The 10,083-nt window shown below is 58.4% G+C and overlaps 2 protein-coding genes across 3 annotated transcripts; one reads left to right on the top strand and one right to left on the bottom strand.

Annotated features, from left to right (window-relative positions):
- Positions 1-1,614: 1,614 nt before the first annotated feature.
- On the top strand, positions 1,615-6,624 carry SHMT2 (serine hydroxymethyltransferase 2). Of its 2 annotated transcripts, XM_045873156.3 has the most exons (12): positions 1,616-1,773; positions 2,773-2,970; positions 3,481-3,560; positions 3,731-3,931; positions 4,203-4,284; positions 4,417-4,539; positions 4,665-4,804; positions 5,166-5,331; positions 5,512-5,611; positions 5,699-5,854; positions 5,936-6,043; positions 6,158-6,624. In XM_045873156.3, exons 1-12 carry the CDS (start codon positions 1,741-1,743, stop codon positions 6,283-6,285), a joined length of 1,515 nt encoding a protein of 504 aa, XP_045729112.2. In that variant the 5' UTR covers positions 1,616-1,740; the 3' UTR covers positions 6,286-6,624. The 2 variants fall into 2 exon arrangements, with proteins under 2 accessions (XP_064447125.1, XP_045729112.2); XM_064591055.1 differs by lacking the exon at positions 3,731-3,931 and having other exon boundaries at positions 1,615-1,773.
- A 196-nt stretch (positions 6,625-6,820) lies between these two features.
- On the bottom strand, positions 6,821-10,083 carry NDUFA4L2 (NDUFA4 mitochondrial complex associated like 2). Its single transcript, XM_045873155.3, has 4 exons — positions 9,028-10,083; positions 8,560-8,648; positions 7,684-7,744; positions 6,821-7,582 (listed from the first exon to the last, which is right to left on the bottom strand). The coding sequence occupies exons 1-4, from the start codon at positions 9,082-9,084 to the stop codon at positions 7,526-7,528; spliced, it is 264 nt and encodes an 87-aa protein (XP_045729111.1). The 5' UTR covers positions 9,085-10,083; the 3' UTR covers positions 6,821-7,525.

Raw genomic sequence — 10,083 nt, 5'->3', positions numbered from 1 at the left:
GACTCTCGAGGGAATTGCCCACTGGTTCTAGCAGGAAACTGAGTCAGAGGTGAGTCTGATCTAAATATGCCTGGAAGTGAAAAGTCGTTGAGGGGAAAATAAATCATGGATGGATGGATGGATGGGTGGCTGAATAACAAGATCAAGCTGAAAGGAAGAGGGAGGTGGGAGGTGGTTGTAGGTCAGAGATTGGAGGAAGGAGAAGAACCCCCAAAGAGAGCCCATTGCTGGAAAGACCTGAGAACACCTGAGGCTAGAGTAGGAGGGAAGGAGGTTAGAGCTAAGCCAGGACTTCTGAGGCCTGGTATGAGAGCCAAGTGGGAATGTTTAGAATTAGCAGGTTAGCCTATCTGGGCCTCAGTTTCCTCACTTGTAAGGCAATGATAAAATAGCATGTCCTGGAGATTAAATGAGACTTTTCATTTGAACGTGTTTTGTGATGGATTGTCCTTCTCTTCCTCTGACTCACAAACTGCCTCCTTTACAGCCATCCTCTTCTCCTCCTCCCCCACCCCTTCCCCCTGGGACATCTGGACTTCTGGGAGCTGAGTTGCCCCATAACTGCGCTTGTTGCATTTTGTTACCTGATGTCCCAGCAGTCAGTGATCTATTCTTATATCTCCAAGGCTAGGCCATGTCTGGCACAGAGTAGGAGCTCAACACGTCTGTTGAATGAATGAGTGAATGAATGAATGAATGAACGTGTAATTTTGCTAAGTAAGGCAATGGTTCTCAAAATCACTGCTTATTAGAATCACTGAGAGGTTTCACTGTCACCATGAGTGGGCAAATGTCTACTCATTAAGATCCATTGAATTAGAACCTCTGAAGAGAAGCCTCACACTCATATATTCATACTACATTTCCCAGCCAATTCTGATACCGAGGTTTTGGGACCTACTTCTAGAGGGGTCAGTGAGTCCCTCTCCCAAAGGATGAGTCCAGACGAAGTCAGGCTAAAAGGAAGATCCTGTGCGGTTCCAAGGATCTAGAGCCCCAGGCATATAAAGAGAGCTCACTGACTGCTGGAGCAGCAAGAGGTGAACAGGTAGCAAAAGTGCAACAACAGGAAGGGGGCACCTCACTCATCTCCAGGATATCGCAGGAGAAGGAGATAACCTTGGAGTAGTCAGAGGATCAGGGGAGGGTGATCCATCCCAGAGCATGTTTACATACAAAATCTCACTTAATCCTCACTACGTGTTATTTTTGAATTACAAGTGAGGAAACTGAGGGGCAGATAGGCTAATTTGCTAGTTTGTCCCAGAGGTGGAACTTGAACTCAGGTCTCACCCTTCCAAGCCAGAGGGCTTTCCGGTGCACCAAGGCTCTCTAGCTCGAAGAGGAGTCTTTATATTTTCAAAGAGCCTAATAATGCTAGGCATTCAGTAGGCACCCAGTAAACGGCTGTTGTTTGGACAACAGTGGGGGGGAAACCCACTAAGCTTCGGGACAATGAGGAGGTGGTGCAGAACTGGATCTCTTTTCTTTCAGGCAAGGAGCTTCTGTCTGACCATGAGCTACAGATGATGAACTGAAGCGGAAGAGGAAGGGGGGCGGAAAAACTACAATTCCCAAGAGACCATAAAGGGACCACCTCACGCATGCGTAGGCCCCTCCCCTTAATCCGGTGGTTTCTCGGGCCGTTCTCGCGCACGCGCTCTCGGCTCAGTCTTCTTCCTACCCTTTGCTTCCCCCGGCCAGAGTTGGTGGCTGGACATCCTGCGACCTCGGGTTGCGATGCTGCCCTTCTCTTTGCTCTGGGCGACTCGGGTAAGAATGGGGCTTCGGAGATTGGGTGACCAATAGAAAGCGAGCTCCCCTCCTACTTCAGTTCCCATTCACAAACTCTGGGGTTCTGGCTTTTCCACGCACGTGGTTTTGGTCCTCGGGGAGCGGACTTGCAACTAGGGAATCCTTGAGAACCCCTCCACCCCCAGTGCCCGCGGAGCACCTGGGGCCCCTCCCCATTCCGGCAACCAGACGCCCGAGGGCCTGCGACCACCCATTTCACGTGGCATTAAGGAGAGAAGTGCACCAGATGCCCCGTGGACCCTGGTGAACAAGCCGGTTTCCTGGACCGGACCTGCGAGCCGAGTCTTTCCTGCCAGCTCTGAGCAGTGCAGATGATGCAACGCGGCCCCACTACTTACATCAGGCGTCCCTTGGCACTGTGGGCTGGAAGGACATGGGAAGAGTTGGGGGGCACAGAGGGCAGGATATGGGTTCTGGCTTCCCTGCCAGCAGGCTCCCCACCACCCACCACCACCATCCCCCTTTCCCCCAGAGACTGCTAATGGTCTTCTGTGCCACCTCCATTGCTCTGGAAACTACCCCTACAGCCTATTGCCTGAATCCTTGCCAACTCAGCCTCCAACCCCCTGACTGCCATGGAGGCCCTGCAGGAAGATCCTTTTGTTCCTGTGGGTTGGGGAGGTTCTGGAACCTCAGTAGACTGCCCCTGAGCTCCAGAGACATAGGCTTCTGGAGGACAAACTTTGCCCTATGGCTTTGCAGAGTGGTTCATGGGCCGAGGTGGAGGGAAATTCTGAGGTGAGGTAAATGGACCAAATCAGAACCACCCCCTGGACATTGATCTCGACCTTGGCTCTGGAACTGGCATTTGAAGGCGGAGGTGGGGGTGGTGAGAATTGGAAAAGGCTGGCTCGACCACTGGCTGCTAGGTTTGGAGCCAGAAAGCCTGATAAGCATGGTTGAGGGTTGTTGGGAGACTGGGTGCTTTTTATTTGACTCTGGTTTTTCCTCTCCTAGCCTCTGCAGAGATGTGGTCAGCTGGTCAGGAGGGCCATCCGGTGCCAGCACAGTGAGGTGGCCCAGACCCAGACTGGAGAAGCAACCAGCGGCTGGACAGGCCAGGAGAGTCTGTCAGACAGTGACCCTGAGATGTGGGAGCTGCTGCAGAGGGAGAAGGACAGGCAGTGTCGTGGCCTGGAGCTCATTGCCTCAGAGGTGGGGCTTGGGGAGAGGGGCCACGACATGGGCCACCGTGGGTGCAAGAAGTAACAGGTCATTGTACTGCTGTTTCTCCACATTTCCCTTGCAGACTCAGGGCCTTCTTGCTGGGCCTTATTTCCTTCTCTTCTTACTGTCCTCTGAAGAAGAGGCAGGGCCAGTCTGGATTATGGGATGGGGACATTAGAGAGCTTCCAAAGCTTTCCGGGGCCCCTGTCATCTAGTCTGGTCCCTTCCCCTTCCCAAGAGGAAGGAGGAGCCTGGAAGCATAGGTTCGAGTGGACAGGTGGTCTTGCTGGGGACACCTGTCACGGCAGCTGGGTTTCTCAGGATGCTTCCTCTGGCCTTTCTTCAGGCCTGACAAGGAACGCTGAATGACCAGAGCTTTCTGTAGAGCCCAGCTCCTCCCTGCAGCCTGGGGCTCTGGCAGGGAGGGGCTGTGGGGGTCTCCAGGGAAAGGGGCTCAGTGCCTTCTGACATTAACCCCACCGTTGCCCCCTTACCCAGAACTTCTGCAGCCGAGCAGCGCTGGAGGCCCTGGGGTCCTGTCTCAACAACAAGTACTCGGAGGGTTATCCTGGCAAGAGGTGAGGGCTAGGCACCAGAGGGCTGGAAGGCAGCCTCAGGAATGCTGCTCCCCGTGGGGGACACCTGCCTGTACCCTCCCAGTGTGTATAGAGGAGTGGCCTTTGCTGCTGGTTGTGGGGGATACTGGAACCCTTTTTGTGTGCCCTGATACACCCCCATCTCATGGCAGATATTATGGAGGAGCAGAGGTAGTGGATGAAATTGAGCTGCTGTGTCAGCAGCGGGCCTTGGAGGCCTTTGACCTGGATCCTGCACACTGGGGAGTCAATGTCCAGCCATACTCAGGCTCTCCGGCTAATCTGGCTGCCTACACAGCCCTTCTGCAGCCTCATGACCGAATTATGGGGCTGGACTTGCCCGATGGGGGCCAGTGAGTATGGATGGGGTGGGTGATGGGTTTGGTGGGCAGGATGGGCATTGTTATTGAACACCTCCCGTGGGCCCTGCCCTGCAAGTCAGTGGATGAGGATGAGAAGAGCCCAGTCGCCAGTGTTCACCGTGGAACGGACCAGGCAGAGGCTTGTGTATACGAGGAGCAGCGTTCCAGGGACAGGGGCCTTTGGAGCTGGGCGGGAAGGGTGTGGTGAAGTCAGGGAGTTACTCGTTTCTGAAGCTCTCTTTTCTCTCTCATCTGCTGCCAGTCTTACTCACGGCTACATGTCTGATGTCAAGCGGGTCTCAGCCACGTCCATCTTCTTTGAGTCCATGCCCTATAAGCTAAATGTGAGTGCTGGGGCCCTGGCGGTCCTCTGCTGGGGACGGTGAGGGGCTGGAGTCCTGGCCACCCTCCAGGGTCAGGAGAGCGAGCTGCCCTGCTTCCTTCTCAGGGCTTCAGCTTTTCGTTTGTCCACCCAGCCCAAAACCGGCCTCATCGACTACGACCAGCTGGCACTGACTGCCCTACTTTTCCGCCCACGGCTCATTATAGCTGGTACCAGTGCCTACGCGCGCCTCATTGACTACGCCCGCATGAGAGAGGTTGGTGGGGGGCTGGTGTGCCGGCCGCTTCCCGGGGGGTAGTGGGGCGATTTTGGAAGGGGAGCAGCCTTGGGGAGGCCTTTGTGGCCCTCCCCAGGCTAAGGCCTGTCTCTGTACCTGCCCAGGTGTGTGATGAGGTCAAGGCACACCTCCTGGCAGACATGGCCCACATCAGTGGCCTGGTGGCTGCCAAGGTGATCCCCTCACCTTTCAAGCATGCGGATGTTGTCACCACCACCACTCACAAGACCCTTCGAGGGGCCAGGTCAGGCTCCCCTGAGGTCAGGCCTTGTCTTTCCCTGCCTTCACGTCCTATTCCAGGGGCGTGGTTGGGCTGCATCTGAGAGGAGTTCATTCCCACCTGAAACCCTGAAGACTTCTGCCCAGGCTGTGATGGCTCTCCTTGTCTTGTCTCCTTGTCTTGCCCATGGTGGCCGTTCCCTGCTAGGGGGTTTGGGGGTGGGACTGAAAGGCTGCTCTCCTTGACCACTGGAGTCCTGCACACCGGCCCGACTGAGGTAGACTCCCAAGAGCACAGGGGGCCCAGGCCAGCCAGCTTCCCCTGCTTTCCCAACCCCTCGTCCTTTCTTCTCAGCTTAGATTCTAATCACCCACTTCCCACGTAGGTCAGGACTCATCTTCTACCGGAAGGGGACGCGGGCTGTGGATCCCAAGACTGGCCGGGAGATCCCTTACACATTTGAGGACCGAATCAACTTTGCTGTGTTCCCATCCCTGCAGGGGGGCCCCCACAACCATGCCATTGCTGCCGTGGCTGTGGCCCTAAAGCAGGTTGGGGAGCCGACTCTTGGGGGGGGCATTGGCCTTAGACCCTGCTCCTTGCTAAATGAATCAGAGCTGACAGAAGGGAAGTGTCTGGGTGGGGTCAAGCCTGGAGTCACAACTGTGCTGGAGGGGGAAGGGCAGAGGGGGTGGCACTTGGGGTCCCAGGTGCTACTGTCTCATCTCCAGGCCTGCACCCCCATGTTCCGGGAGTACGCCCTGCAGGTTCTGAAGAATGCTCGGGCCATGGCTGATGCCCTGCTAGAGCGAGGCTACTCACTCGTGTCTGGTGAGCCAGGGGGGTGGGTGAGAGCCTCTGTAGCCTCAGACAGAGGCCTAGAACTCACCCCTGCCTGCTGACTGTCCCTCCCCTCAGGTGGCACCGACAACCACCTAGTGCTAGTGGATCTGCGGCCCAAGGGCCTGGATGGAGCTCGGGCTGAGCGGGTGCTGGAACTGGTCTCCATCACAGCCAACAAGAACACCTGTCCTGGAGACCGAAGTGCCATCACACCCGGGGGCCTGCGGCTCGGTGAGACCTGGGGTTTGAGGAAGGCAGGATGGCTGCCAGGTAGGCTTGGATTGTGCTGATCCTCTTCTGCCTCTCTCCCAGGCGCCCCAGCCTTGACCTCTCGACAGTTCCGTGAGGATGACTTCCGGAGAGTTGTGAACTTTATAGATGAAGGTGTCAACATTGGCTTGGAGGTGAAGAGCAAGACTGGTGAGTGGGCAAGACCCTGGCTGGGCCAGCCATACGCTATCCATCCCTCCCCCACTGGCTGATCTAACTGCCTTCTCTGGAGTTCTGACCGCTCTTTTCCTCATCCCCCTCTAGCCAAACTCCAGGATTTCAAATCCTTCCTGCTCAAGGACCCAGAAACAAGTCATCGGCTGGCCGACCTCAGGCAACGGGTGGAGCAGTTTGCCAGGGCCTTCCCCATGCCTGGTTTTGATGAGCGCTGAGGGCCCTTAGGAAGTGAGGCCCACAGACTGAAGTTTATTCTCCTTCTGTCTCCCAGGGCCAGTGGAGAGGAGAGCTATCTTTCAATTTTTTGCTGGAGGAGGGAAGGGCTCTTACCTTGGGAAAGACCCAGCTATATCCTGGACTTTGTAGCTGAGAAGATTTCTTTTTGTAACTAGACTTAGAAGGAGGAGGCCTGGGGCTTTTTGCCCCGAGCTCTCCCATTATCTCGGTGTCACGGACTCCTTGCTCTTACTTGAAGAGAGGGGGAGTTGCCCTTGTGAGCCAGAGGAAGGGGTAGGTAGGCACCCACCCTTCTGTTTTTATCTAATAAAATGCTATCCTGCCTTGAGCTCTCCTTTCACTGTGGGAGGGGTCCCCTGGGCCAGGTGGTGACTTGTCTCCCTCAACGTGTTCCTCCCACCACCACCACCACCAGGACCCCCCCTCCCCCCACCCCCGGGGGCCGCAGCCTCCTTTCTCTGTCTCCGATCAGAGCCGACACCGACACCAGACGTGATTAGCAGGCGCAGCAAATTCAATTTGTTAAATGAAATTGTATTTTGCCCACGGCTGCTTCTGTTTGATCCCAGGGGACTGAGGGGAGCAAGGGAGGGGCAGAATGGCAGGGGGAGGCCCAGGTGCAAGGCCGCGGGAGGGGATGCCTGTTGGCCCGGGAAACAGTGGGCTTGGGCACGGGGAGGCGCTCGCTGCGCTTCCCTGGGGCGAAGGTGCCTCATCCAGGGCAGGCGGGGCAGCCGGGCGACAAGCCCAGTCGAGCTAGAGCAGCACCGCCCCCGCGAGGCGCCCGAGCCTGGCCGAGCCTGGCCTAACGCGGGGCCCGCCACGTCACTTGGCACTGAGAGGCCTCCGCTTGCTCTTGGCTCACGTTGGCCACGCTCAACACGTAGCCTGAGCCACACCCTGCCAAGGCCCGGGTAGGGGGGCAGAGGGGCTGGCTTGAGCCTTTTGGGTCAACACACTGCCTGCTCTCCTAACTCCCCCCACCCCCCCTGCGTGGGACTCAAGCTGAGGGTCAGAGGCGCTTCCGCTGCGGGAGCAAGGGAAGGGGGTGGGGAGCTGTGTCCCCTCCTGTGGGAACCAAGCCTGTGGAAGCAGCAGCTGGGCAGGGTGGCTGGAGTGGCGCCCTGGGGGCAGGGGCAGAGAGTGGAAGAAATGAGTCGGCTGGCTGGCTGGCTGATGGTGGTTTACTGCTCACCACTCGCTGGCACCCCAGCCAGCTCAGAAGTCTGGCCGGTCCTTCTTCAGCTTCTTATAGTCAGTGGAAACTGCAAGAAACTATAGGAGGGAAAGGGGCACTGAGTGCCCCAGACTTCCCTTCGTGGCCTGGGGGTGGGGAGGGTGGTCCTGGGACCAAGATGAACAGATGGAAGAGGTACCTTGTATTGGTCGTTGGGGCTCAGGCGGTTCCAGGGCTCTGGGTTGTTCTTTCTGTCCCAGCTACAGAGAGGGAGGGGGAAGGTAAGGGTTTCCTCTCTGGAAGCTAGGACCCTGGGGCCTAAAGTGACAGGGTCTCTGCCCCACCCAACACCTCCGTCCTATCCTGGAGGGGGGGCTATATCCCAGACACTGATAGGAGTGGGGGCAAGTTAGCAGGTGCTGACAAGTGAAACAGAAGGCTGTCGCCACTGTCAGTATGGGGCCAGGTGACAGACTGACAACCCAGCCCAGGGCCTCTCGCTTGCTTCTTGCCTCCCTAGGTTCACCCCCCAGAGCGGAGCGGCGGGAATGAGGCAGAGATCCTGAGGGCCTGGGGTTTCAGTGATGTGCCTGCAATTCCGACGCCGGAGGTGCTCCTGGCTCGGCCCGAGAGCCCCCACTCCCCACCCCCGCCGCCCTTGCTGGGGCTGGGAGTCTCCGCGCCACTCCAGCCCCAAAGGCGCCCCTCGCCCCTCACCCGGCCACACCCCCAGCGCTCAGGCAGGGAGGTGGAAGTACCCAAAGGCCGCCCGCCGGCCGAGCCCGTCGCCATGGCAACCGGGCCGGGAGCGGCGCGGGTTCCGCAGCCCAAAGCGGGTCGAGTCTGGGGCCCCGAGGAGTGAGTAGTGGGTCGGACGGGTGGAGGGGGAGGCCGGCGCCGCCCGGGTCAGGAGCGGGCTGCAGCCCGCAGTTGCCGCGCGGTGCACACGCAGGTGCGCTGCCCGGGGATCCCTGCTAAGACCACCCGTCCGCGCCGTTCCTGAGAGGCCCTTGCGTTCCTACCCTATCCTCGCCTCACCCGGGCCCCCCGCTTGCGTCCCAGGCCCGGCCTTTACCAGACGTCGGGGCTGCGCAGGGCGAGTCTCAGCAAGTACAGCGCCGCGCTGCCCATTCCCAGGCCAATGAAGCCGATCATCGGGATGAGCTGCGGAGAAGACGGAGGGCACTTTAGCGGCCAACCCCTCCCTGCAGTCCCGAGCGCCCTTTACAATGTTCTCTGCCAGCACCCGCCCCCGCCCCCGCCCCAACCCGGGTCTGGCTCTCCCTCCAGTCTGGGAGAGGGAGGCCCTGGAACCTCCCACACCACATTTCCAGCCTTGTCTCCCTCATCCCACAGCGAGCGGGTCCCAGGTGGCTTCAAGGGACACGGGGCTTATTGCAGGGATGGGTTGAGGGCTCGCTGGAGAAAGACTAGGAGCACTGGGGGAACTGGGCAAGAGGCAGCGTACTGGGCGATTTGGGGGCCCGCCAGGGAAACGGGAGAATCAGGAGTTAGATACAGTGGCTCTGGGGACCGAACTCACCGCGGGATGTCTCTTGATCTGCCGGTAGAAGCGGGCCCCGAGATTCGTTCCCGCCATAGCGCCTCTCCGCCGTCTGATGCTCCCCAGCGGCTCTGCTCCTTCGCTCCTCCTGGGGTCCCGCCCCCGACTGGGGAGGGGTCAGCCCAGCCCAGCCCAGCCCGGCCCAGCGGGGCCCCGCTTCAGCAGGCTCACCCCACCCCCACTCATCTCTTCCTCCCGCAGTTCCCAGCTCCGAGCGGGAGAAGTGTCGGCAAGCAGAGGGCTTTCTGCTCTTGCACTCCTTCTGATGGCCGCACCCTGGTCCAGGGGACACCCTCATACCTGGGGCTCTGAACTGATCTGAGAGAGAGGCAACGCAGGCTTTGACCAAGAGACTGATTGAGGGAGGATCCAGAGGTGGCAGGAAGAACTCACCACGGGACAGGCAGTCGGACAGACAGACTTGCAAGCAAAGTGCAGGGGTGGAGGGTTCAGGGGTGGGACCAGGAGGGGCCAGGGACCAGTGAGGGCATCTGAAGCACTTCCCGCACAGCCCTAGAGCTAATCCCCAGGGAGCTGGCAGATTCCCAAAGGCCCTAGTTCTGTCTCCCTACACAGTGTAGTGGGAGGAGGAGAGGGACAGACAGACCCACAGCACTGAAGCAGCCCCAGCTCTTCTAGTCGTGAGTAGTTCTCTGAGTTGTGTTGTGGTTGGCTTGGAATAGTGTTTAGAAGTCAGGGGAGCTGGGTGTATTTTAAACCTGGCTCAGGATCGAGTAAGTCAGTTGTGAAGTTTGGGGTTTTGATAGACTTGCTTGCGCTGCCTCTCTCCCATCGGGCTGAAGCCAGAGCCACCCAAGGAGGCTCTCTGTTTCTGGCTGTGATAGAGAGGAAGAGAATGGGGTAAGGGAAATAGTCAAGGAAAGATAGAAAAGATGGTGAAGGAGGAAAGAGAACAAGACACACAGAGATAGAAGGGCAGAACAATCGCCTCCCTTTCTGCAGCCAACTCCGGTGTCGGCTATGCTGCTAGGGTGGGAAGGCTCACTGCCATCGTCGTTGGGGAACTGCGGTCCT

Source organism: Mirounga angustirostris, unplaced genomic scaffold (assembly GCF_029215605.1).
Source record: "Mirounga angustirostris isolate CCGP_5_RB_7025 unplaced genomic scaffold, mMirAng1.0.hap1 SCAF_5, whole genome shotgun sequence".
Taxonomy (NCBI): domain Eukaryota; kingdom Metazoa; phylum Chordata; class Mammalia; order Carnivora; family Phocidae; genus Mirounga; species Mirounga angustirostris.
This window is presented reverse-complemented; position numbering and strand designations above follow the sequence as displayed.

Bases quoted from the DNA above. Each gene is read 5' to 3' on its own strand.
- NDUFA4L2 (XM_045873155.3), bottom strand. From the start codon at position 9,084: ATGGCGGGAACGAATCTCGGGGCCCGCTTCTACCGGCAGATCAAGAGA. The intron at 7,745-8,559 runs GTAAAGGCCGGG...CCCTCTCTGTAG, and splicing joins CTGCGCAGCCCCGACGTCTG to CTGGGACAGAAAGAACAACC. The intron at 7,583-7,683 runs GTACCTCTTCCA...TCCCTCCTATAG, and splicing joins GCCCCAACGACCAATACAAG to TTTCTTGCAGTTTCCACTGA.
- SHMT2 (XM_045873156.3), top strand. From the start codon at position 1,741: ATGCTGCCCTTCTCTTTGCTCTGGGCGACTCGG. The intron at 3,561-3,730 runs GTGAGGGCTAGG...ATCTCATGGCAG, and splicing joins GAGGGTTATCCTGGCAAGAG to ATATTATGGAGGAGCAGAGG. The intron at 4,805-5,165 runs GTCAGGCTCCCC...CTTCCCACGTAG, and splicing joins AAGACCCTTCGAGGGGCCAG to GTCAGGACTCATCTTCTACC.